At 36.2% G+C, this 23,963-nt stretch overlaps 1 protein-coding gene across 1 annotated transcript; it reads right to left on the minus strand.

Annotated features, from left to right (window-relative positions):
• Nucleotides 1-5,643: 5,643 nt before the first annotated feature.
• On the minus strand, nt 5,644-22,097 carry LOC127856610 (gem-associated protein 2-like). Its single transcript, XM_052392919.1, has 9 exons — nt 22,030-22,097; nt 16,356-16,507; nt 15,951-16,038; nt 14,341-14,433; nt 12,904-12,963; nt 9,987-10,341; nt 8,759-8,853; nt 8,199-8,309; nt 5,644-5,832 (listed from the first exon to the last, which is right to left on the minus strand). The coding sequence occupies exons 2-9, from the start codon at nt 16,484-16,486 to the stop codon at nt 5,734-5,736; spliced, it is 1,032 nt and encodes a 343-aa protein (XP_052248879.1). The 5' UTR covers nt 16,487-16,507; nt 22,030-22,097; the 3' UTR covers nt 5,644-5,733.
• Between the last annotated feature and the right edge of the window lie 1,866 nt (nt 22,098-23,963).

Consider the following 23,963-nt stretch of genomic DNA (forward strand, 5'->3'; position numbering starts at 1 on the left):
GATTTTACAGCGTAGATTCCTCTGAAAATGAGTATTCCCAGTGGGATTATCAAAAATACACACCAAACCGTTCACGTGTCCAGATGTTATCCTTTTTTAATTATGTATTTCGCACAGTTCAGCACAATATTAACTCCTCTTTGAAACTGTAATGTCCAGACATTTGCATCGCGAACTACTTATTTCCTCCCTACACCCTTTTCACGAGCATCTAAAGAAATTTGATAGAAGAAAAATACAAGATATCCGGTTAATTCGTATTTCCGTGTATTCAGCAGGTTTGTACAAAACACAGCATCAAGTATACAAGAGCAACAATTTACTCGCTTGGATTCTCAAATAATCATTGGCACGTGTGTTTCCTTAGGTAAATTACGCGGTGGGGGTGGTAACAGACACCAATTGAAAGCACATTTTCAAGACGGACGTTTGTTATGGAGCCTATATTTTGTAGTAAGTAACATGTCTATCTTGTGTAATTCTTCCAACGATTCAAACTTATTAAATAGATAGATATGAAGCTTATTTTGTATAGAATTAAAATAAAATACAATGGGTATTTTGTTTGACAAGAGCTGTCTAAGACAGCGCGCTCGACTTTTCGAGTGCTTGACAGAATATCGTAAACCATCCTGGGGAAATTATTATATTCAATAAGGTCAAGGTAATACAATCATATCCTAACTGGAAGAGGACCATAATTGAAACATATTGATCGCTTATCTTTTAAAGAAGTGGTACATTAGAGACGATTCTGAGTTCAGTTATATTTTCCACAATCTATTAACTTTAGTAAAGACATAAAACAAACTAATAATATTATATTTCAAATTTGATAGCAAAAGCTTGGGTGGGATGGTTGGACGGTCTTTCAAAAATAAAATAATAAATATATTTCAAAAATTAAGAAAAAGGGAAACAATAATTTTATCGTGTCTTCTTTTTTTTGGGGGGGGGATTCTGGGGTGGGGCGTGGGGGATGGTTTGGGTGGAGTCCATTGTGGTATGTCAGGTAAGTGTTGTTTTGTCAAAGTATGAATCAAATCTGGTCCTTAATAAAGAAGTTATGGTAATTTAAGCAAAATTGATTTATTCGACGTTGAGATTCAAGGTCATTCAAAGGTCAATGTCAAATTCAACTTGCCAGGTACAGTACCCTCATGATAGTAAGTAAGTATTTGAAGTTTGAAAGCAATAGCCTTGATACTTTAGAAGTAAAGTGTATCTAAACATACAATTTAACAAAATATTCAAAGTAACCTAATCATAATTCCGTCAAAATGCCAACCAGAGTTATGCAATTGTCCTGTACTGTCCCCTTATGATAGTTAGCGAGTGTTCCAAGTCTGAAAGCAATAGCTATGATACTTCAGGATTAAAATAGACCTAAACACAAAACTTAACCAAATTTTCAATTTTCTAAGTATAAAAGGGGCCATACTTCTGTCAAAATGCCAATCAGAGTTACATAACTTTGCCTGCACAGTCCGCTTATGATAGTAAGTGTTGCAAGTATGAAAGCAATAGCTTTGATATTTTAGGAATAAAGTGGACCTAAACACATACATTAACCAAATTTAAATTTTCTAAGTATAAAAAAGGGCAAAACCCAAAAATAATGCTGACAGAGTAATGCACTTTGACAAACTAAATTGTCTTGTTGCCATATAGAAGTATTCCAAGTTTGAGTTAATTATCTTTGATAGTGTTAAAGTTATTCGACTTTATAAATAAAAAAAAACGACGCCGATGCCAGGGCGGGTAGTATAGCTCTCATTTTTCTTCGAAAAGTCGAGCTAAAGTGCCCTAGTAGATCTGTTAATTATGCCCATACAAACAAAGGGTATGAGGCGGTGTGGTGATGTTCCTATGTTGGTTGGAGGGACCCCATAAAAAGTGTGAAATTTTTGGAGCAAGCTTCTTCCGCAGTTATCAAGCGATTAAATTGAAATTTTAAATGTCAGTACCATGGACAAAAGATATGAAAGATTTTGTTTTCCGCATAATCTCGAGAAATTTTCCCTTGAATATTCAAGACAAAGCGGTGTGGGTGTATTGGTACCGTTTGTGACAAAGCTCCTGATTTAAAACGTTCACATGTATTATTAAACAGAGAAGACTTGATTTGTTTAAGTCTTATACGAAATTTTACATATTTAAAGCACACATTTCAGAATCAAGACCGGTTGATTACTAGTATATACTTCCAGAATGCGTCAGGTTTTTCAACAGATAAATATTTCATCATTTTAAGACCCGTTGAAAAACAGGGTGCTTTATGGGAACAAAACGATGACCGCTCAACATTTCATTTTTTTATCAGATCATCAGGAAACGTGGTAACATTTTTTTATTTATAATCATCATGTCTCAGCCGAGTTCGATACCCAGCCAGATCAAATGATGCACTTCAGAAATATGGTCTTTAAACAATAACAGATTGCCAAAATAAAGATTGGCGTCTTTATTATATCATCTTATTCCAGAAGTTTTCGGATAAACTTTAAATTTGGTGACAGCGGTTATCGGCATTATATCTAAACAGAGTTCTATGACCAGAAAAGTTGCATGTTACACTTCTGAATTGCGGATGTTTAATTATCATAAATTAGCCACATTAATGTTGTTTGTTCTAAAAGAGGTTTCCGTTCAGTTTCTTTGCATTAATACATTTTTATGAAACTTTAGATATTGTAAACTTAAAGAGACCATGATTGGGATTAAATCTAGGGCCCGTACGGTTAATAACACTGGGACTAGCTTGGGATCTGGGGCCAGTTGGGTCCAGGTCAATATTAATCAAAATGGTAAAACGGTTTCCACTCAATAACTTTACTTTGTACCATGGTCTTACTTTAAAATTGTGTGTTAGATTGCTTACCTGCACGCCTTGTGATTGCAGTTAGGATGAGTCAGATTGAGTTCAAGGTCACCAGTACTAAAAATATGAATGAAAAATTTTTCCGCTCAATTGCTCGAGTTTGGATGAAGACATTACACTGAAATTTGTGTGCATGTTGCTTGAAAAGGTCAAGCTAGGGGTTTGCATATGGGCAAGTTACATAAAGGTCAAGGTAACTATTGCTAAAAAAGAAACAGTTTCTGCTTAATAACTTGTACTGTTTTTCAGTTGGAGGTATAACTCTAAAATTGTGTGTGTATGTACCATACATGCCTTCCTATCATTGGATTCGTCCTGGAGAAGATTGGGTTAAGGTCACCATTACTATAATAAAAACAACGGTTTTCACACAATAGCTTTTGTGTTATGGGGGAGCAGTATGCTGAAAATGTGTATTATGGTTGCTTACAACATGAAGACATAGCTTGGAAACCCGTTTCTGCTATAAACAAGAGATGTGTTTGTCAAAAACACAATGCCCCCTACTGTGCAGCTTTGAATTTTTTAATTTTTTTTATTATATCCCTTTAAAAAATATTACTTCCCTTGCAACTGAGGAGCTGCGCCATGAGCGCATGATACGCCCGTCGTTCGCCAATGAAGTAGTAAGGTAATAAATAACCCTTTGAATCATTTTTTTACTTCAGTTTATTTGTATTTGAATACATGGTTTATTTTATAAGTACATGAGCATGGAGCGCCGTCTCCTTGACATTCATACCATATCTTTTTTTGAGTATATGTATGCATTTCTTTAGAGGATATGGAGTTGAAGTAAACCTGTTATAGATATTTTGACCAATAATAAAAGAGAAATGTAGATGGGTAAGTGGTAGTGTACAATCGGAATAGAAAAAAGCTCACCTTGTTCAATTTTTCAGGGATACTAAAAAAAAAAAAAAAAAAATCCATCGAAGGATATTTGAGCTACAGTAGGACATTCAATGAAATCACGAAATTTTGACGAACAAAGTCCCATAACTCTGGAACGACAATTCAGAATTCCGTCAAAAACGAAAGGGGATCAGGGTTTATCAATATTAAGATTGTGTTAAAATTTGAAGAAAATCTGTCAAAGGATATTTGACGTAGCGTACGACATTAACAGACGGACGGACGGACGGCTACGGTAGGACATTCAATGAAATCACGAAATTTTGACGAACAAAGTCCCATAACTCTGGAACGACAATTCAGAATTCCGTCAAAAACGAAAGGGGATCAGGGTTTATCAATATTAAGATTGTGTTGAAATTTGAAAAAAATCCATCGAAGGATATTTGAGCTACAGTAGGACATTCAATGAAATCACGAAATTTTGACGAACAAAGTCCCATAACTCTGGAACGACAATTCAGAATTCCGTCAAAAACGAAAGGGGATCAGGGTTTATCAATATTAAGATTGTGTTAAAATTTGAAGAAAATCTGTCAAAGGATATTTGACGTAGCGTACGACATTAACAGACGGACAGACGGACGGACGGACGGACGGACAGACGCGGGGTATACCATAATACGTCCCGTCATAGACGGGCGTATAAAAATGATCCGTACCTGCCAAATGATATAAAATGGAAATTATCTCCCTTTAAAGCTTGTTACTTCCATTGGACTTTGACAGACGGACGGACGGACGGACAGACGGACGGACGGACGGACAGACGCGGGGTATACCATAATACGTCCCGTCATAGACGGGCGTATAAAAATGATCCGTACCTGCCAAATGATATAAAATGGAAATTATCTCCCTTTAAAGCTTGTTACTTCCATTGGACTTTGTTTTTTTTACCTTGAGGGATGATCTTGACCTTTCACCACTCAAAATCTGCATGCCAAATATCAAGTTGTAGTCTTCAATATTGCAAAAGTTATGGCCAATATTAAAGTTTTCGGACGGACAGACAGACAGACAGACAGACAGACTGACAGTTCAACTGCTAAATGCCACCCTACCTGGGGCATAAAAAAACTTGACTTTGGATGGAGGTATTGGCCTGAATGCAACCCAAACTTGAGATTTTACTATTATTTAAATTAAATAAGATTTATTTGTTACACTTTGAAGATCTAGTTTCATGGTGTTGCAATGTTTCTTGTTGTCTTCATTATTTTTGTGTGCCATCTACAAGAAATAATGTGTCATCCACAGTTCCATGTTACTTTAAATGGGCGTATGTGAGACAAGTAGGCACTCTTGTAATTTTCCAAAATTCAATTTACCGGCTTGTTTTATAAGCCCTAGGTCGACAAATATTTAGTCCTGTTATATAGTTTAAACTACATGAACAGTGTAAAGGGTATGTCATTAAAAATTAACATGCAAAAGGTATGGGTTGTTTTGTAAATGATATTTCTTAGTTTCAGTAGATGCTGATTTACTTTACCTTAACATGGAGCTTATCCAAAATGTTTGTTTGTGTATTGGTTGTAGTAGTATATGTGTAAAGGCGTTAAATTAATAACCAGTGAACATGCTACCTAAATGAAATCACAACTTTGCCTTGTTTTACCAAATTAATAATAGTGTTATTAAAAAATATTACTTATTATCTTATAGGTAAAACTGCAAATGCTAGTTTAAAACATAGACACAGAAAATTATCTTTCTTAATGGAAGTATTATTGCAGTTTTTTTCTAACAAGTTAACTAGACAAATGTGAAAACTGCTCTTAAGATATTCAAGCAACAAATAAAGCACAAGTTCTATCAACACATGTATACAGAAATCATTCAAAAACAGTATATCATTCACTTTATTTACAGTGAGTGTCACAATTTAACAAATATACATGTACAATGATATAAACTACACCAGTTCATTGAGGTCATGTGACTTGATCCTTCAAATCTGATTGGTCAAAGTATCGCGCAATGAGGCAAATGAACAAGTTTAGAGCTGGGAGTTTTGGATCATCTTTGCTCTCCTGAAAATAAAAGTGTCAAAAGTGTAGTTTAAAGATGCAGCTTCAAACAAACCACCATTACCGACACTTGAAGCAGTAATATAAGTTTAATAAGAACAACTACATCCGTCAGTATTAAAATCAATCATCATCATCAAGGCCTTTCCTGTTGTATGTACAGGTCCATTTAACAAACCTATTCCCCAAGCGAAATAGAGAAACAAATGCCCAAGGTGATTTTTTTTCCCCTAATTTCATTTTTTTTTTTTTTTTAAAGATAGAAATGTCTAATAATTATTATGCCTCAAGTTAATTTCAATAACATTCACAAAGTGTAAAACTATAAATCATTATTTATATTATCTGGGCAGTCCGCACAGGCTTATCAGGGACAACACTTACCGCTTTTATGATAGTTTTTGTTTCAAGAAAGTCTCTTCAAAGCTAAAATCAAGGTCAAGTGGAAAGTGTCATCCCTGATTAGCCTGTGCAGACTGCACAGGCTAATCTGGGACGAGACTTTATGCACATGCATTAAACCCCCTTTTTTCAGAGCGCAGCTCATGTATAGAAGGAGAAAACTCTCAAGAGATAATTTTTTTATTCATATACCTTTTACAAGTATTTGTCTCATGATTAGTGGTAATGTAACATGTCATAACTTAAAAGTGAATACTGATTAGTGAATACATGAAAACATATGTAAGAGCAAACTAACTGCTGGCAAAAGAAGTAGTACATTCCTAAACAAAAGAAATTGTATACATAGACTTTATGATTACTTAAGAAACAAACCAGAATAGGTTATATAGCTGTCTGCATAATTGTAGCATATTGAAATCGCTTCCACTATCATCTATTTTATGTATGCGCAAACTCAACATATTTAATGATTTATCCTAACTAAAGGAGCTTTAACATATGAATAATAAACATTTTTGTCTTGTTCTGTGAAAGCTGGTCATAATGCATGTGCGTAAAGTGTCGTCCCAGATTAGCCTGTGCAGTTCGCACAGGCTAATCAGGGACGACACTTTCCGCCTAAACTTGATTTTCGGTAAGGAGGAACTTTCTTGAAACTAAAAATACCATTAAAGCCGAAAGTGTCTTCCCTGATTAACTTGTACGGACTGCACAGGCGAATCTGGGACGACACTTTAAGACATGAATTAAGCTCAGTTTTCTCACAACAAGACACATATTTAAATTTTAATTATCTACATTAAATAATTTCATTATCACATTCTCATACCTTAAACAAATTTAAAACTCAACTTTACCAAAGCCTTTTGCCATATATATATTTCCATGGAAACTAAACCTTAAATGTATAGTGTAATCTACTACTGATTTCAAATCATCATTTTAATGGGATTTTCAAGGCCAATATCATACAAACAAGGATGCCTTTAAATAAAATAAAGCCAATGACGATGGTTAAAATTATGCAAGATAATACAATACATGTCCACTCTATTTATCCATGTTTTTTAATGTAAAAAAAACATTAGTCAATTGAACAACAAAAAGTCAATATAAAAAACTCACATAAGTTTTAACATCAAACCCATGGTGGGTCAGGCCATGATAATCTGTGTGATCATAAATACTGGAAATATTTATACATACTCTCATACATATTACACTAAAGCAGATCTAATGTTGGATTTGCAGAAAATTGTGCCTTTATTCAAGTTGTGTTGAACATTTATACACCACGTTTGCTCATACAGGAAAGATCAATATCTTCCAAACATACAGAACACATTACTAAACATGTATAACCATGTGCAATTTTTCAACCAATTAAGCTGATTTTTTTTATATAATTTTCCCCGTTTTTATTTTGCAACCTAAAGCTTTCTTCAGGGACTGCCCCAAACTTGTTATGAGTAGAACATTTAGGTACTCGTTATGTTCTAACTTGAAAATGTTGGTTTTGTATCCCGTAACATTCGTACCATTTTTTATTGCCAATACAAAAAAAACATAAGCATAGTAAATTTTTATACGAAACACTATTTTTCGTCAACCTTTTAACAATTTAAAGACAACTATTTTACAAGGATGCTGCTAAAAATGCGAGGACTTTTGGTGAAATTCAAAGACCTTATAATAATAGTTTGATTCAAGGTAAAGTTGGATTCAAGGATGTTTAAAGGTAAAACCAGTTTTTTTGAGTATTTTAAAAGGTTTTTACAAGTCCTTCGTAATATAAGTTTCAAGTAATTATCATCAAAGAGGCCCTTAGTCTAGAGCAAACTCTTGCCATCTCCCAGTTCAACATTTTTTTCAAGTAAAAATTGGATTCAAGGATTCTTTAAGATCAAACCTGTTTTCAAGGTCCGTATGAGCCCTGCACAACATTTGGCTCAATATATTCTTACCAGAGAGGCCCTGAGTCTAGAGCAAGCTCTTGCCAGCTCCCTCAGCAACGCACAGGCGTCTGGCAGTAATGGCTTATCAAGACACACCAGAAGGGCGTAGAACCAGTATCCCTGAAAATTCATGACACATGTGAATATGGATAACCATTCTAGTATAACAGTCCTTCACCGAAGTGGCCAATCAATAATACAGTATCTGTAACCATGACAACCATGATACTTTGAAGCAATAAAGTCTGACAAGAATTGTTGATTGTAAACAATTGAGCCTCACTCTGGGAACATTGGGCGTAAAGTATCATTGCAGATTAGCGGCTAGCCTGTGAAGTGCAAACAGGCTTATTAGGGACAAAACTTTCCCCTTTTACGGTATTCTCGTTTAAAGGTTCTTATCAAAAGTCCAGTTTAGGCGGAAAAAGGACTTCTTTTAAACAAAAAACTCCATATAAGCGAAAATTGTTGTCTCTGATTGTCCTGTGCCGACCGCACAGACTTATCAGGGATGAATCTATAAACACATGCATTTAGCCTTAATTTGCCAAGAACGTTGCTCCATTTACCTGTCTCTCTGTAAATCCAGTGACCTCAAACCAATTGAGGTGGTACTCCAGCACTTTAAGCACAGTGGTTTGGTCCATGGCCAGCATGACACTCACTGAAAAGTGAAGACCGTAGCAACACAGCATTCTGGGAAAACTGGGCTTAATGCATGCACCTTAAGTGTCGTCCCCAGATTAGAATGTGCAATCCGCAAAAGCTATACAGACGACGCTTTCCACTTATATAGAGTTTTTCATTTAACGTCTCTTCTAAACGAAAATTCAGTTTAGGCAGAAAGTCTCCCCCCTGATTAGTCTATGGGGACTGCACAGGCTAATTTGGTACAACACTTATGTTGCATTAAACCCATTTCTTCCCAAACAAGGCTCACTTGATGATGCTGAACTTGATTAAATTGGCTACAGCAAATCCGAAATTGTCCACGAAGTCGTTCATTTTTCATTAAAAATTGCAAAACTGGAGCACATTTTTTTCATGTGATTCTTATATTTTCATTTAAAGACAGATATCTGACAGACATCTTCCCTTGAAACAAAACCGAACGAAGTATATATTTAAAAGAAGCTGATTAGACATTCTATGTTATAAGACATTCTTTGTTGTAAGAAATGAAATGAATTGTGTTTTCTAGAGATATGAGAAATAAATCAGGGTCACTTTTTCTGCAAAATCTAAATGTATTGATCTTTGATGCTTAAAGATTTACGTCTTGATGTCCACATAGTTATAAGCCAAACAATAACATTAATAGTTTTCCTCTCTCGGACATGGATCCAATATTATTATAAATCATTTGGCAAAAATGGTCAACAATAAAATGTTTAAAGAGGTAAAATTTTGTAAACAATCTGATCACAAATATTCTATTTTTCTATTCATATTTCTGTTCAATCTTCAACATGCCTTTAAGTTACACAGAACATATTGAACAGTTGTTGTGAGTAAACAATTCAGTCATAACTTACATTATATTTTTCCTTCAGATCTTTATTAACCCTTTCAGCGCTGGAACCAAATTGTAAAGGCCTTTGCAAACAGTTGGGATCCAGCTGAGACGCCACAGAATGTGGAGTCTCATCAGGATCCAAACTGTTTGCTATTCTGGTAGTATTCTTTGAAAAAATTCTAAGAAAATGATAATTCTAGAAATTCAGCAGACGACATTTTAGCAGACCACACATTTCCCAGCATGCAAAGGGTTAAGATCATTAAGCTCATTAAGCATACCTAGAGGTAAAATCCCTTCATGAACCAGAAAACTTTTATCTGCTCCCTGGGAAATGTTCTCTGCCACTCCCAAACCCCTCTCAGAATCATTTCCTGATTCACAACCAGACATATTGCTTTCAGACTCTGATAAAACAGAGTTTGCACCAAGATCTGTAGCACTCAAGTCCATATTTACGGGCTTTGTCTCAGTCTCTAAAACCCTGCAATCCGAGAAAGCACCTGCTTCCTTTTTTTGTAACCCAGCAACTGTTGCCATGGACGATGCACTAGATAACACTGGGCCTCGTTTTGATGGTGGCTTCAGTCTTCCGAAGCACAGTCGGCACCATGCCTCGATATCGTTATGGTGGGGCTACACACAACAATTGAAATTCAGTAGAAAAGAGACAAAGAAATGCTAACAATTTACAGCAGAATTTGATAGCAAGCAAGTGCTGAAGCAGTAAGTGAAGAATTGCCACCAAAGTATTCACTTTTTCCAGAAAGTGAGATCTGAACCTTCAAAATTGTGGAAAACAAATTACTTTTGTTTATTTATTGAAGAACAAAAATGGCAATTTCCTGTATTTAATTATAATTAGCATCAATTTTATACTTATAGATACGCTTTGCACAAGAACATTAAACGAAAGGCAAAGACTACATAAATACATCTTTAATCTGTAACTCTTCTCAAAGGCTTCTTTCAGCATATGAGTTATATTTTGAATCCCTTAAAACTTGTTGAGTAATGATCTAAACTTTAACACCCTCATTTGATCAAAATTTTGAATTGAAATGGAATTGAAGAGTTCGCGAAAAATTTCTCAAAGGGCAATTCATCTGTAAATATTTAAGATTTATAGTACTTTTACTCTCAGCGTTCTTTATAAAGATATTATGCTTTGCACATGAAAATTCACTTAAAGGCATAAACTCTAAGTCCAACAAGAGTTATGGTCCTTGAACTCTGCACTTCCTCTTTATGCTTACTATAACAATATATTTTTCATTTGAATCTCTTTACATATTTCTTATTTCTCAGTAATGGACCATACAAGGAATAACAAGCAAATTCGTTGAATTGATATCCCCCGCCTATATGCTTCTGGACACAAAAGTATTATATTTGACACTCAGAAAAGCATTTTTTCAAGATACAAACTCTATAACTCTGTTATTCACAGATGGTGTACAATGCCATTTGGCGTGCATCATCCTCTTATTCATATATATACTCATGCCAAGTTTCAATGAAATCCGCCAAAGCACTTCCAAGATATGGCTCCAGACACAAAAGTGCCTATAGTAAAAAGCATATTTTCAAGATACAAAGGGCCATAACTCTGTTTTTAACAGATGGTGTACAATGCCATTTGGCGTGCATCATCCTCTTATGCATATATATACTCATACCAAGTTTCAATGAAATCCGCAAAAGCACTTCCAAGATATGGCTCCGGACACAAAAGTGCCTTTAGTAAAAAGCATTTTTTTAGGATACAAAGGGACATAACTCTGTTTTTAACAGATGGTGTACAATGCCATTTGGCGTGCATCATCCTCTTATGTATATATATACTCATACCAAGTTTCAATGAAATCCGCCAAAGCACTTCCAAGATATGGCTTCGGACACAAAAGTGCCTATAGTAAAAAGCATTTTTTCAAGATACAAAATGCCATAGGTAACTCTCTTTTTAACAGATGGTGTATAATGCCATTTGGCGTGCATCATCCTCTTATGCATATATATACTCATACGAAGTTTCAATGATATCCGCCAAAGCACTTCCAAGATATGGCTCCGGACACAAAAGACAACGCCAAAACAATATCCCTCCTCCTCTGGCGGGGGATAATAACTAGCACACAAGGGTACATGTAACAAGCAATATGGTCCCTACCGGTGAAACTCCACCATTGTCAGTAATTTTTATTTTTTTTTATATGTTGCCATGGCAACCAGAATTTTTGATGTAGGTACAAAATGAAATGACGTGCATAATCTCCATATTGCCATCTATACATGTTTTAAGTTTCATGAAAAAATATGAAGAACTTTTAAAGTTGTTGCAGGATCCAGAAAAATGTGACGGACTGACAGACAGACTGTCAGACAAACGGAGTGCAAACCATAAGTCCCCTCCGGTTTCACCGGTAGGGGACAATAACTATGTAAATTTTGATGAGAGAGTTATTGTTCTTTATCTCTGCACTTCCCCAAACGCCCTCTCATTATATGAAGTTTCATGAGATTCCTATTAAAATAGCATCAGGGCTTTTTTTCTTTCTTAGACGGCCATTTCACAAAATCTGGAAAGGCCACAATGCTTGATAAAAAACGACCATTTTTAACTGTGAAAATCAGACTGTTTGGGCTTAAAACTTTCAAAAATTGCCATTTCACAATTCAAAATAACAATTTAATATAATATTCTACATAAGTGAGAAAAGATGTTGACAGCGGTTAGGCTTTTCTATGGTTTTGGATAGTTTACCAGTCAGAATATTATTGCTCTAAATGTAAGTGGTGATTTGTTGAAAGAAAGTGTCAAGACATTATGAAAATATGATTTTAATGTATTATTTAAAAACATTTTTAATATGATACAAACTTGTATTAAACATGCTTTTACTATATCAATTCATAACTAACTGAATTTTACAATTTTTACAATTTTGTGACTCCTTTTTTCACAATTTTCAGAAGTTCGCTACTCATTTTTTCACAAATTTTGGAAAGTTCGCGACTCATTTTTTTTTCAGGGCGGCTTTACAAAATCAGGAAAAAGCCCTGAGCATGGGTTAAGCATAAATCTTTTACACGTGTTTACCATGAAATGCAATAGTAATTAAGCAAATACAAGACTTTCATGCTCAGCCCCTCATTATGTTAAGTTTTTGTTACATTAATGTGATAAGATCGTCTTACCACAGTTGGTAGCTTGGTCACTTTCAGCCTCTTCCACTTAGCTTTGTACCGTACAAAGTTCTATAAAAACAACAAACAATATGTACACTGAATACATGTACAACAATACTTAAACACCTTTTATTCTCAATTATTTATTAAAGTCCAACAACAACAATAAAAGAATCCCTAAAGCGTTATATGTTTAAAACAAGGGAACCGCATAACGGGTGCCAACGCTTGGCTGCGGGTGCTGTTTTGAATAAATGAAAGCTTGTCAGATTATTTTTTTAAGAGGTCACAGTGACCTTGACCTTTGACCTAGTGACCCGAAAATGGGTGTGGCGTGTAGAACTCATCAAGGTGCAGCTACCTATGAAGTTTCAAAGTTGTAGGTGGAAGCACTTTGAATTTAGAGGCAATGTTCAAAACTTTAACAAAATGTTAAGGTTTTAGCAAGACGCGGACGGCGGACAAAACAACACGACAGGACGGGCTGGCTATGACAATACCTCGGGTTTTCTCCGAAAACAGCCGAGCTTAAAATTAACAATTCACTATTTTTAACCAGTGAAGGTAGTGATGAGTAAAGTACCAATTTGAGGCAAAATTACAGCCCCATATCCCTGCTCAAAAGGTACATGTATTTATCTTCCTCTTTACCAGCATTCTGTGTAATCGAAGGCAAATGTTATGGGCTTTGGTCAGTACCTTGGTCATAATGACCCCAAAGACATGTTTCAATTCAATACTAGCAACTTGGGCATAGATTTTGTAGTTTACGTTGTTGCAAGCAAATATTAACTACATCATTACGCAGAGGAAAAACAATGAATGGGTGAACAATATACCTGAGCCGAGTTCATCAAAACTTATCACTTAGGCTAATGGCGGTTAACTTTTGGATCAAGTTATTTAGGTTAATACAATTTTAAAACTTTAAAGAATTACAATTATTATAAACAAATAATTAAAAATAAATAATTTGTACATTTTTATAAGCGTGTCCCTTCTTATATTGATGTTGTTTAAGTCTAAAGCTAACATGTTGTAACCTTATATGGGAGTTTAATATTTGAGCAACCATGCACATTTAGCAGAAATGTTGTTTTTGTTGCAAGCAATTATTAACAACAGCATTTCACAGAAAAAAACAAAAATGAGAGAACAATTTAATACCTTTAATCTCCCTTTTAAGCTTGTTACTTCCCTTGAATTTGTTTTTTTTTTACCTTTGACCTTGAAGGATGACCTTGACCTTTCACCACTCAAAATGTGCAGCTCCATGAGATACACATGCATGCCAAATATCAAGTTGCTATCTTCAATATTGCAAACATTATGGCCAAGTTTAAAGTTTTTGGACGGACGCAAAGACAGATAAACGGACTGACAGTTCAAATGCTATACGCCATCCTACCAGGGGCATGAAAAGTTTAGCTTGCAATTTAACGGTACCTGTCTCTGTTGGGCAAAGTTGGCCACCTGCAAGTTCTGCCACTTCAGGCTGGGAGCAAACCCCTGGGGTGCCCGCTGGTGAGCCCCAATCCACTGTTGAGAAAATAGTCACACTCTGTGAAAACAGGGCTTAATGCATGTGCATGAAGTGTCGTTCCTGTTGACACTTTCTGCTTTTATGGAATTGTTCTGTTGAAAGAAGTCTCTTTCAACCAAAAATCCAGCTTATGTCGAAGAGTGGTCCCTTATTTGCCTGTGCGGACAGTCTAGGCTAATCTTGGACGACTCTTGACACATACCGGTTGAGCCCAATTTTCCCAAAAAGAGGCTCACTTGATCTTATTATCATATGCCAGATTTCTTGCTTGAATTTCTGGGATGAGTAGCTTTAAAACATTATGGACCCATGATCTTTTGGGTCTGGTTATTTACATGTATTAAATCTAAAAGCAATTGTATCATATGCATTTATTGTTTACAAACTGGACAGCTAACATAATGTTTAAAAATCAATTTTCGATTGATTAAAAATCATTTTGATTGTAAAATGAAATGTATGTATTTATGAGTTAAATGAACAACCTGTAAACTTAACTGGCTATTAACAGGCTTTGTTTTATCCAGGCTCAACAGTTCCTTAAGGAACTCTTAACTCAAATTGTAAGTCGCCGTGGCGTAGTGGATTTGGTGTCCGCCTAGCAATTGGGAGGTCACTGTTTTGATACCCACTGTGGGCTGGCAGCGTTCTTTAGATCTCCCCAAAGATACCAAGTACTGGTTGTAGTCCCAGGAAACGGACTCAAGAGTGTTTCAAATAAGCCTTAGGTTTTCTATGCAATGGAGCTAAAATAAATAGGTTTAAACATAACTTAAGTTGTACCTAAGGGAATATTTCAGATTACATTTTCTTTGTGAAGTTCAATGTTTTCTTCTTATAACACAACATAACATACTAGTAAAGTTTGAAACTAGTTTAAAACATTTAAATGTAATTCAACATAAAAAACAAAATAGCCAGAGACTTAAAAAATGTTTTGGATTTCAGGAATTTTGTAATTGTTGTCCTAAGATGCTTTATGAATACAGGCCCTGAGGAAAAGAAATGGTCCCAGTGTATCTATTGTCAAAACTCAATTTAATCATAACCCCATCAAACTAATTTTTTTTTAACATACACAACTTAATCTTATCTTCTACTAACCAAACTATCTGTGCTAACTTCTCTAATTAATGCTGTACTTCGTTTTCGTTTAAAAAAAAAAAGAAAAATTGTTAATCTTCACATGAAAATTTGTAAAAAAGTATTTTACTGCAGATTCATTTAATTTTGTTAGTGGGAATTTTCGTGGATTTATAAAAGCTGACATATTTGTTGAACCTTAAGTTTGTGGATTTTATAATGTCTGATGTAAGGCCAAGTATCTTAAACTGTGTTGAACATTTGTTAAATTGACCCACTGGAACAAAATTCCACCAAAAATACTTTCTGACGACTAATACTGGTTTCACTGAATTAAAGACAAGTCAGAGGAGGGGCACATGAAAGGAGCTCAGCAAAGCACCCTGGTGTATAGCTCAAGATCTTTCCCTACAAAATGCTTATAACTTACCTCTCTGACATGCACTGTCTGTTTCTTACGGAATAAGTCTCTGTCAACATCTGCTACAACCACTTTTGGACACGTGTTTGCCTCCTGTCTGCAAGATGTTTTATCATTATGCAAAACTTGAAAGGTAAATGCAAATAACTTTGAATGTATATCATGTGTATACTTAAAGAAGTCCTTTATTGCAATTATATTACATGTGATTTTCATCAAACATTTATTTTCACATTTATTTTCTCAATCATAATTATGCACATGTATTAATCCTCAGAAAGGTTTGTAAATAAAGCCTTTAAACTGACTTTTAAGAATGGTCTGAAAATTACTTTGATTTTGTAAGGGACTACAAATACCGGTATGTCAAAGTGTGTATCTGAGCTGCTAAGGGTCAAGGGAATATATCTGTACCTGACTCTTCTCAGATACTGGTTGCCGGTGGTTGGTGGCATGTTGAGGTCAAGGTCATCGTCGTCTGACTCCACCTGAAAAGCTTGAACGCCAAGATTGTCATCCTCAAAACTCTCTTCACCTGTGTCCATAAGATCTGGCTTAGAAATTATCTGAAATTGAAAGCAATGGATCTTGTTCACTGATCAATGAATTTACTACTATCTGAATGTTTGTCAAATTTTCAAAAAAATTAAACAAGAAGGTCAAAACCCTACTTTGCTCACCTGAGACCCAAAAAAACTAAACAGTTTAGAGTTAGCTTTCTTGTGTTTGTGTTAGACTTGTGGTTTCTGACCTTGCGTTTTACCCAGATCCACAGTTAATCTCTGCTGAGATGTCATTTAAACAAACATCAAATTTATCAGTTGTCTAATAACCTGACATTAAAATTGGATTTGAAAATTCTCTTTTTCTCTTATAATACACAGTATTGACACACGTGCACAGTTAAACATAACTTAAATCACGAGTGTTTCATTTTCCAGCAGCCATTTCATCTATTATAACTAATTTATTGCCCCCAAAATGGGTTTAACCCACCCCTTTTGGAACTGACATCCTTTTAAGCACATTTTGGGACCTGACTTCTAAATGACAAACAGCTCTTTCCTATATTAAAGAGCTTTACACGAAATACCTACCCAGCTATAATAAAGATTTTAATAGTGAAGTGTGTTATAGATTAAATTTTAATTCTAGACATTATGTTATAGATTAAATTTTAATTCTAGACATTATTTAGATTATTTTAGTTGAAGTAAGATTTTGAAATGGAATGATACCTGTTTTTCTCATTTTGGTTGTTGCAATAATTCAACTCTCAGCTTTATAACCCAAAGGGTTGCTGAGAGTTACAATGCACTGTCTATTGTCCTAAGGTGAACTGATCACCTATGCAAGGGCTAATCTGTATCTGAATCTGAATGGATACGTTGAAGTGACCAAGTTTGGCTTTTATTCAACGGGGAGTGCGCATGAAATTAATATGAGCCTGGCAAATGTCCCACTTTTGCCGATATTGCGGCCTTAAAGCACTCAATAGATGTTGAGTTCACTGTGCTTTCACTGAGTAAGTTCCAGTCAAGGATAGTACGCGGAAAGAAAGAGTGTTTGAATTTATCACTGTTTGTGTGTAATGGCTGGTAGCACTTAGAGTTATTGTTCACCGATTTTAACACTATATTGTCGTGGACGTAATCTTCAAACTTCTTAGCCCTAATAGTGCGTTTCGGTCTAAGTCGATGCAAATAGTGATCAATGTTTATAGCCGGTACGTGCCCTTCCACTACTTTGTACAAGAACGTCAATCTTTGGTGGCGTCGCCTCTCTTGTAGTGTGGGGAGGTTTAGATCGTCAAGCATGGCTGTTACACATCCTTCTTGTCTGGATTTGTAATCTCTGGTGATAAAGCGAGCTGCAGATCGTTGGACTCTCTCTAGCTTGTCTATGTCACCTTGCTGGTATGGGTCCCACACTACACTCCCATACTCCAGTTTAGAGCGAATGAGCGCTTGGTACGCGGTCTTCCGGCAGTTTTGGGGGCAGTATCTGAGGTTGCGTCTCAGGAAGCCTAGTGTATAGTTGGCCCGTTTAGTAATGTTTGAGATGTGGGTTTTCCATTACATGTCGTTGGAGAAAGTTATTCCTAAGCATGGGTTTTCTTGTACATTTTTGAGAATTGTGTTGCCAATGGTGTAGAAAAATGAGGATTTCGTTTTTGAGCTGAGGAGATAACATTTCTTAGAGTTGAACCGCATTCCCCAGTCCTGGGCCCATATTTGTAAATTCTCAAGGTCTTCTTGTAGGATTCGGTGGTCTTTGATTGAATTGATGGCTCTATACAGTAGGCAGTCGTCTGCGAACAGCCGGATGTGGGATTTCACCCTTTCTGGTAGGTCGTTGATATGGCAAAGAAACAGCCGGGGCCCTAACACTGTGCCTTGAGGTACGCCAGATCCTACAGCAACATTACGGGATTTCTCTCCTTCAACCACGAAGCACATTTCCCGTTGTGTGAGGAAGTGGGATATCCAGTTGTGTATTGGACCGCGGATGCCGTAGTGTTCAAGCTTCAGCAGAAGGCGTTGGTGGGGCACGGTGTCAAAGGCCTTACTGAAATCTAGGATGATGGTGTCAACCTGTTTGTTCTGGTCATGGTATCCGAGTAGGTCATGGGCTGTGACAACAAGTTGGGTTTCACAAGAGTATCCTGAGCGGAAGCCATGATTTAGGTTTGTTAATACTTTGTGTTAGTCCAAGTGGTTTAATATGTGACGACAGATGATATGCTCCAATAGCTTGGAGAGCACGCAGGTGAGTGATACCGGTCTGTAGTTTTCTGGCGAGTGGCGATCTCCATTCTTAAAAACTGGGGCAATATTTGCGTCTCGCCAATTCTTTGGAAGTTCGCCTGTGTCTACTGACCTCTGAAAGATGGCAGCAATGGCTGGTGTTGCCTCTATAGCACAGGCTTGCAGTACTCTGTTTGGAAGTTCATCTGGTCTAGCTGCTTTCCGGACATTGATGTTTTTCAGCAGCTTGAGTACACCATCCTCACTTATGTATAGTGGAGGGATGTCGTCATTTACCCGCTTTGTTAGTTGCGGAGTTGGCTGGTTTGTGTCGTCCTTGGTGAAAACAGACTGGAACTGATTTACTAGTATTTCTGCCTTGCTTTTACTGTCTGTGATGAGGTGTCCATGCTCACGTAGAGGAGCTGTTCCAATAATATCCTCTTTCCTGGACTTGACGTAATTCCAGAAGGGTTTTGAGTTATTGTTTTGGAGGCCCTCTTCTATTATTTGGTTTATGTGATTCCATTCAGCTTTGTGCATAGCTCTCTTTGTTTCCTTTTGGCATTTTCTGTAGTTAGCCCAATTGTTAGATTTCTTTGCCATTTTGTAGAGTCTGGCTTTGCGTTTCAGTTGACGTTTGATGTTTCTGGAAATCCATGGAGCTGAATTATTTGAAGGTCTCATTTTAGATGGTATATTAGAATGGATAGCTGTTGAGAGTTGGGATTTAAATGTATTCCATAGTAGATGAACGTTGTTTTTGTTGTTATAGAGCTGTACTACTTGTCTTGATATGTCTGTGATGTCGGCCTTCAGTTGGTCCCAGTTTGCCTTAGAAAAAGTGATACATTGTCTCGGTTTTTGCTTAATATAATAGGGTTTTGTGTCCGAATCAGTTACAACAATATCGTGATCAGATATCCCGGGGGTGTTGGCAGTGGACTTGATTAATGATGGGTTGGTGGTGAAAATGAGATCAAGGAGGCTGCTTTCTCTGGTGGGCTTGTCATGCACTTGAGTGAGGTTGTAGTCGGTTGATAGGTCGAGTAGAGCTTGCTGTACATCTCTGTCCTGGGCTTCCCTACGTACCGATAGACTTCCCCAGTCAATATCAGGGCAATTGAAATCACCAGCTATGATGGTTAGCCGTTCCTTGTCACTCATAGCCATCTCTATTGATTTCCGTAGTTCGTTTACATCTGTCATGTATCTGTGAGGCATGTAGAAAGATGATACTAGTAGTTTCTTATTGTTTTTTAGCCTGATTTGGACCCATTCAATCTCACAGTTAGTGACTAATTCCGCTTTCTCTTCAGTGACAAGGTCTTCATGGACAAGAACGAATACTCCACCCCCAAGCGTTCCTCTGTCATTTCTGTATGCCTTGTAATGGGCAGGAAATACCTCGCTGGATTGTATGGCGTCTGTTGCAGTTGGTTTCCCTGGTTTAAAATCTTTTAGCCTTGACTCTGTGCCACAGACTATAGTGGATGTAGTGGAGAGCTGCTTTAAGTTCTGAGCTTTTGCTTCCGCAAACACTGCGACAGTTGATGTTCATGATGCGAAGATTTCGTTTCTGCGAGACAAGGAACAAGGATGAACTGTTGGTTATTGATTGGGTAGTTGAAGAGGAGTGTTGTTGTCTTGATAAGCAGGGTCTAACTGTAGGGCTGCTGGAATGCATAGGACTGAATGTGGTGCCCGATGTGAATGAGTCTATTGTAGAATCAATGTTTGACAAATGTTCATAAATGTTTGAGCTAAATTCAAAACTTCTAAATGTAAAGCTGGAAATATTTACACTTTCGCATTTGCAGCATAGCCATTGTATATGCGAGTGTTTTGCTAGAAGGTCGTAATCAGCAGAGCATAGATCGAGACAGGAGCGATGGTTCCATATATCACAGCCATCGCAGCAAAAGGCGTCTGGGTGTTCCCACGTTACTGGGAGGTCACATAAACCACATGGATAAACCTGGGCGTTTGCTACTGGTCCTGGGTTTGACTCGATGTCTCCGCAGAGTAGTAGGATGCAGGTCAACAATGATAAGTTCTTCATTGGTTTTGCTGGTTCGCAGAAGTTCCAAAATCTATGTCTATACATTTTACTGAGACTCCTGCTAGATAAGTTGGATGGTGTTTATAAGATGAAGAATCTTTCCTTTTGGTGATGTTGACTATAAGTAGTATGACTATCAACAGTTCCAGGGTCATGGTGAAATCGAGCGTGTATGTTCGCCGCATGGATTACCGGGTGGGTGGGGTAGTGGCGGTGTACAAGGTAGCTTCCAGGCAACGTACGGGCAAAAGTGACACTATTGGGACATGGGTAGGGCTAAGTTACCTGACACAAACTATTTTATAATGCACTTATTGACAGAATTGTGCTTTTAAAGACTTATTTTCACTAAAAAAATTGTTTTATTTTGTTACGAAAAAAACACGCGACTTGTTCTTCGCGCATGCGCACTCCATGCGCACTAAGGAACACTGATACTGCAAAAACTTATCAATATTTACCTATTTTAAGCACAAACTCATGCAAATGGTACCATGAAAGCAATTAATATTTGCTTTTTATTTACTTTGTTACTTATTATTTTAACCGCTCTATCCACCATATTGGAAAACTTGCACTCGCAATGTTGCCATCTTAAAGTCACTATATTGCTTTGGTTGCAGTACACCAATCTTTTGCACATTGTTATTTGTGATCTAGCCTAAGTCGATATGAGAATATTTACACTGTTCCATATTTAATATAAAAATGTCTACAAGAATAGTGTGTTTAAACATTGTAGTGATCTATATTGGGTTCATGCAAAGGATAATGTCTGTAGGTTTCCATTCAGGTAAATGTGATTTTGAAGTTTATTCATTGCTTTCCTTAATTGATCATGAATGATGTCTGTTTAGTGACCTGCACTGATCAGCTGTGAAGAACTGAGATTGTGTTTATGAAGCAAATAGACTGCTAGCCTAGAGCCGTCAGACCTCTGGAAGTCTGTTTATATAGACTATCATTTGGGTTGCGTTTGTATTTATTTTCAAGCAAAGAAAAGTTGTACAAACAAAAAATTCACAGCACAAAGGTGTGAAGTTATCATGAGAGCCTCGTTCTTAGTGTAAACAAAATGATCGATACCATGAGACGCTCGATAACAGGGTACAGTACGATAAAAGGTTCGAATAATATCGGGTACGAATAGGTTTACCCCGACAACATGTTTTATCCTTTACATTTTTGTTATTACTTAGGTAGATATGAAAACAAGCTTTTATTGTACTTATTTCTCAATCACATACATTATGTCCCTAACGTAATGTTCACTAAGTACCTTTTTAATTACAACCAAGTCTTCGACCCACGATTTCAAGCGTTTCGGAAGAAACGTTTATCTAGGCGTTTTCAGTCAGTACGGTGACAAAAAAAATCGGGACAACGAAATGGGTAAATTAGTAGATTTAATTAATAAATGTTACAAATATCATTATGCGAACCTCCTGTTGCAAAAACACGAGAGAAGTTGCATTGTCATCGCGAGGCAAGAGCCGAATTTCCAAATTATTTGACATTGAACAATTGTACACGTGAAAAGAATAATTTTGCGGTATCCGCAGAGGTTTTTAAAATAGTAGATCTATACATAGTACATACATACACAATGAAGCATTATATAAGGACATTAAACAGTTGTACGCGACGATAGAAATAAATATTAAAACGAGTTATATGTATAATTGATGTAGCTTTCCGTAGAGCTTTTCTCTTTTATATTAATGGCTGTTGTAAAATTATCTTAGATCTCCGGGGGGGGGGGGGGTAACTTCCTATATTCGGGTATATAGGGTGTGCCGATTTTATGGATGTGTGCTTTTCGACTAAAATTATAGATATGGGTATGGTTTTGAACATCTAAGTATATATATGGGTATTGAAATCAGAAATTTGCTTGTATATAAATGCATATAGATTTGAAAGTATCAGTATCAAAATGGGTATGATAAATGTCATTCTTGTCTATAAATTAAATTTCAGTAGCGGGAAAGATATAATAGCAAATTCAATAAGTATACTGTATTGATATGAAAGAGATTAAAATTCTATTATGAAATGTGTCCACTTTATCAAATTCTAGTATTTAAATGGGTCCAGTATATCAAACTTCTTGTATTGAAATGGGTCCACTTTCTCAATGGTACCGTTTACAAATGGTATGCTTTTCAAAAATCTTGTATCAAAATGGGTCACATTTCGGAAGTCTCAGCGGGACACCCCTACCCTAAAATTTGGGAATTTACCCCCCCCCCCGGGTAGATCTACTTATTCAAACATTCAATATATGCTCAAAGGGGTCTTTTCACAGATTTTGGCATGTTTTGAAGTTTTCATTAAATGCTTTATATTGGTAAATGTAAACATTGGATATAAAAAGCACCAGTAAAAATCAAGAATAAAATTTAAAAAAAAGAAAAAAAGGTAACCCTCAGCAAGACTCGAACCACTGACCCCTTTAGTCCTGGAGTAAAAACGCTGCTATTTAGACCACTCGGCCATTCTTCCGGATACACTGCTAGATGTATTTTATACTATATATAAGCAATCCTCGTAGTTTCACAAAATATAACAGAACTCTCCAAATTATTTATTCGTTTCGCGTTGCAACTCTTTATAATTTTCGTGTTTTTAAATCGTCCAAAGATGCATATAATGGCTATTTTAGAGCATGGTAAATGTTCAGTTCTACTGTTTCCTCACAAATATCATAAATAAAACGAAAATTTGCGAATCTGAAACAACTTTTTTAAATTTCGTCAATTTACCCAAACGTGAAAGGCCCCTTTAATATGTTTATATTATCTGGATAATGTGCATGTATGTTTTTTTAACATAGTTGGGTCCCAGTATGCACATACATTTAACGTGTTTGGAAATAACAAGTAGTGTCGATGAACCAAATGCATGTTGAAAGTACTAATTAGTCTACTGATTTTAATGCATTAAGAAAAATATGTTACAATAATATTATTGGCGATTAATGTTGCATATGACCGTGGATTTCAATGTGTACGTTTATAGTTTGAAACATGAAAATAAAAGTACCTTTTTTTATCGAAAACTCTGCTGATGTTTTAGATATATATTGACATTTCAGCATGGATTTCGAGGTAAGATCTTTCTATGAATTATTCTTTATTAAAATACGCTGTTTTCAATTACAAGACGTTTCAGTTTAACAAGATATGTTTTTATGAATTTAAGGTCGCCGTG

Source organism: Dreissena polymorpha, chromosome 13 (assembly GCF_020536995.1).
Source record: "Dreissena polymorpha isolate Duluth1 chromosome 13, UMN_Dpol_1.0, whole genome shotgun sequence".
Lineage (NCBI taxonomy): Eukaryota > Metazoa > Mollusca > Bivalvia > Myida > Dreissenidae > Dreissena > Dreissena polymorpha.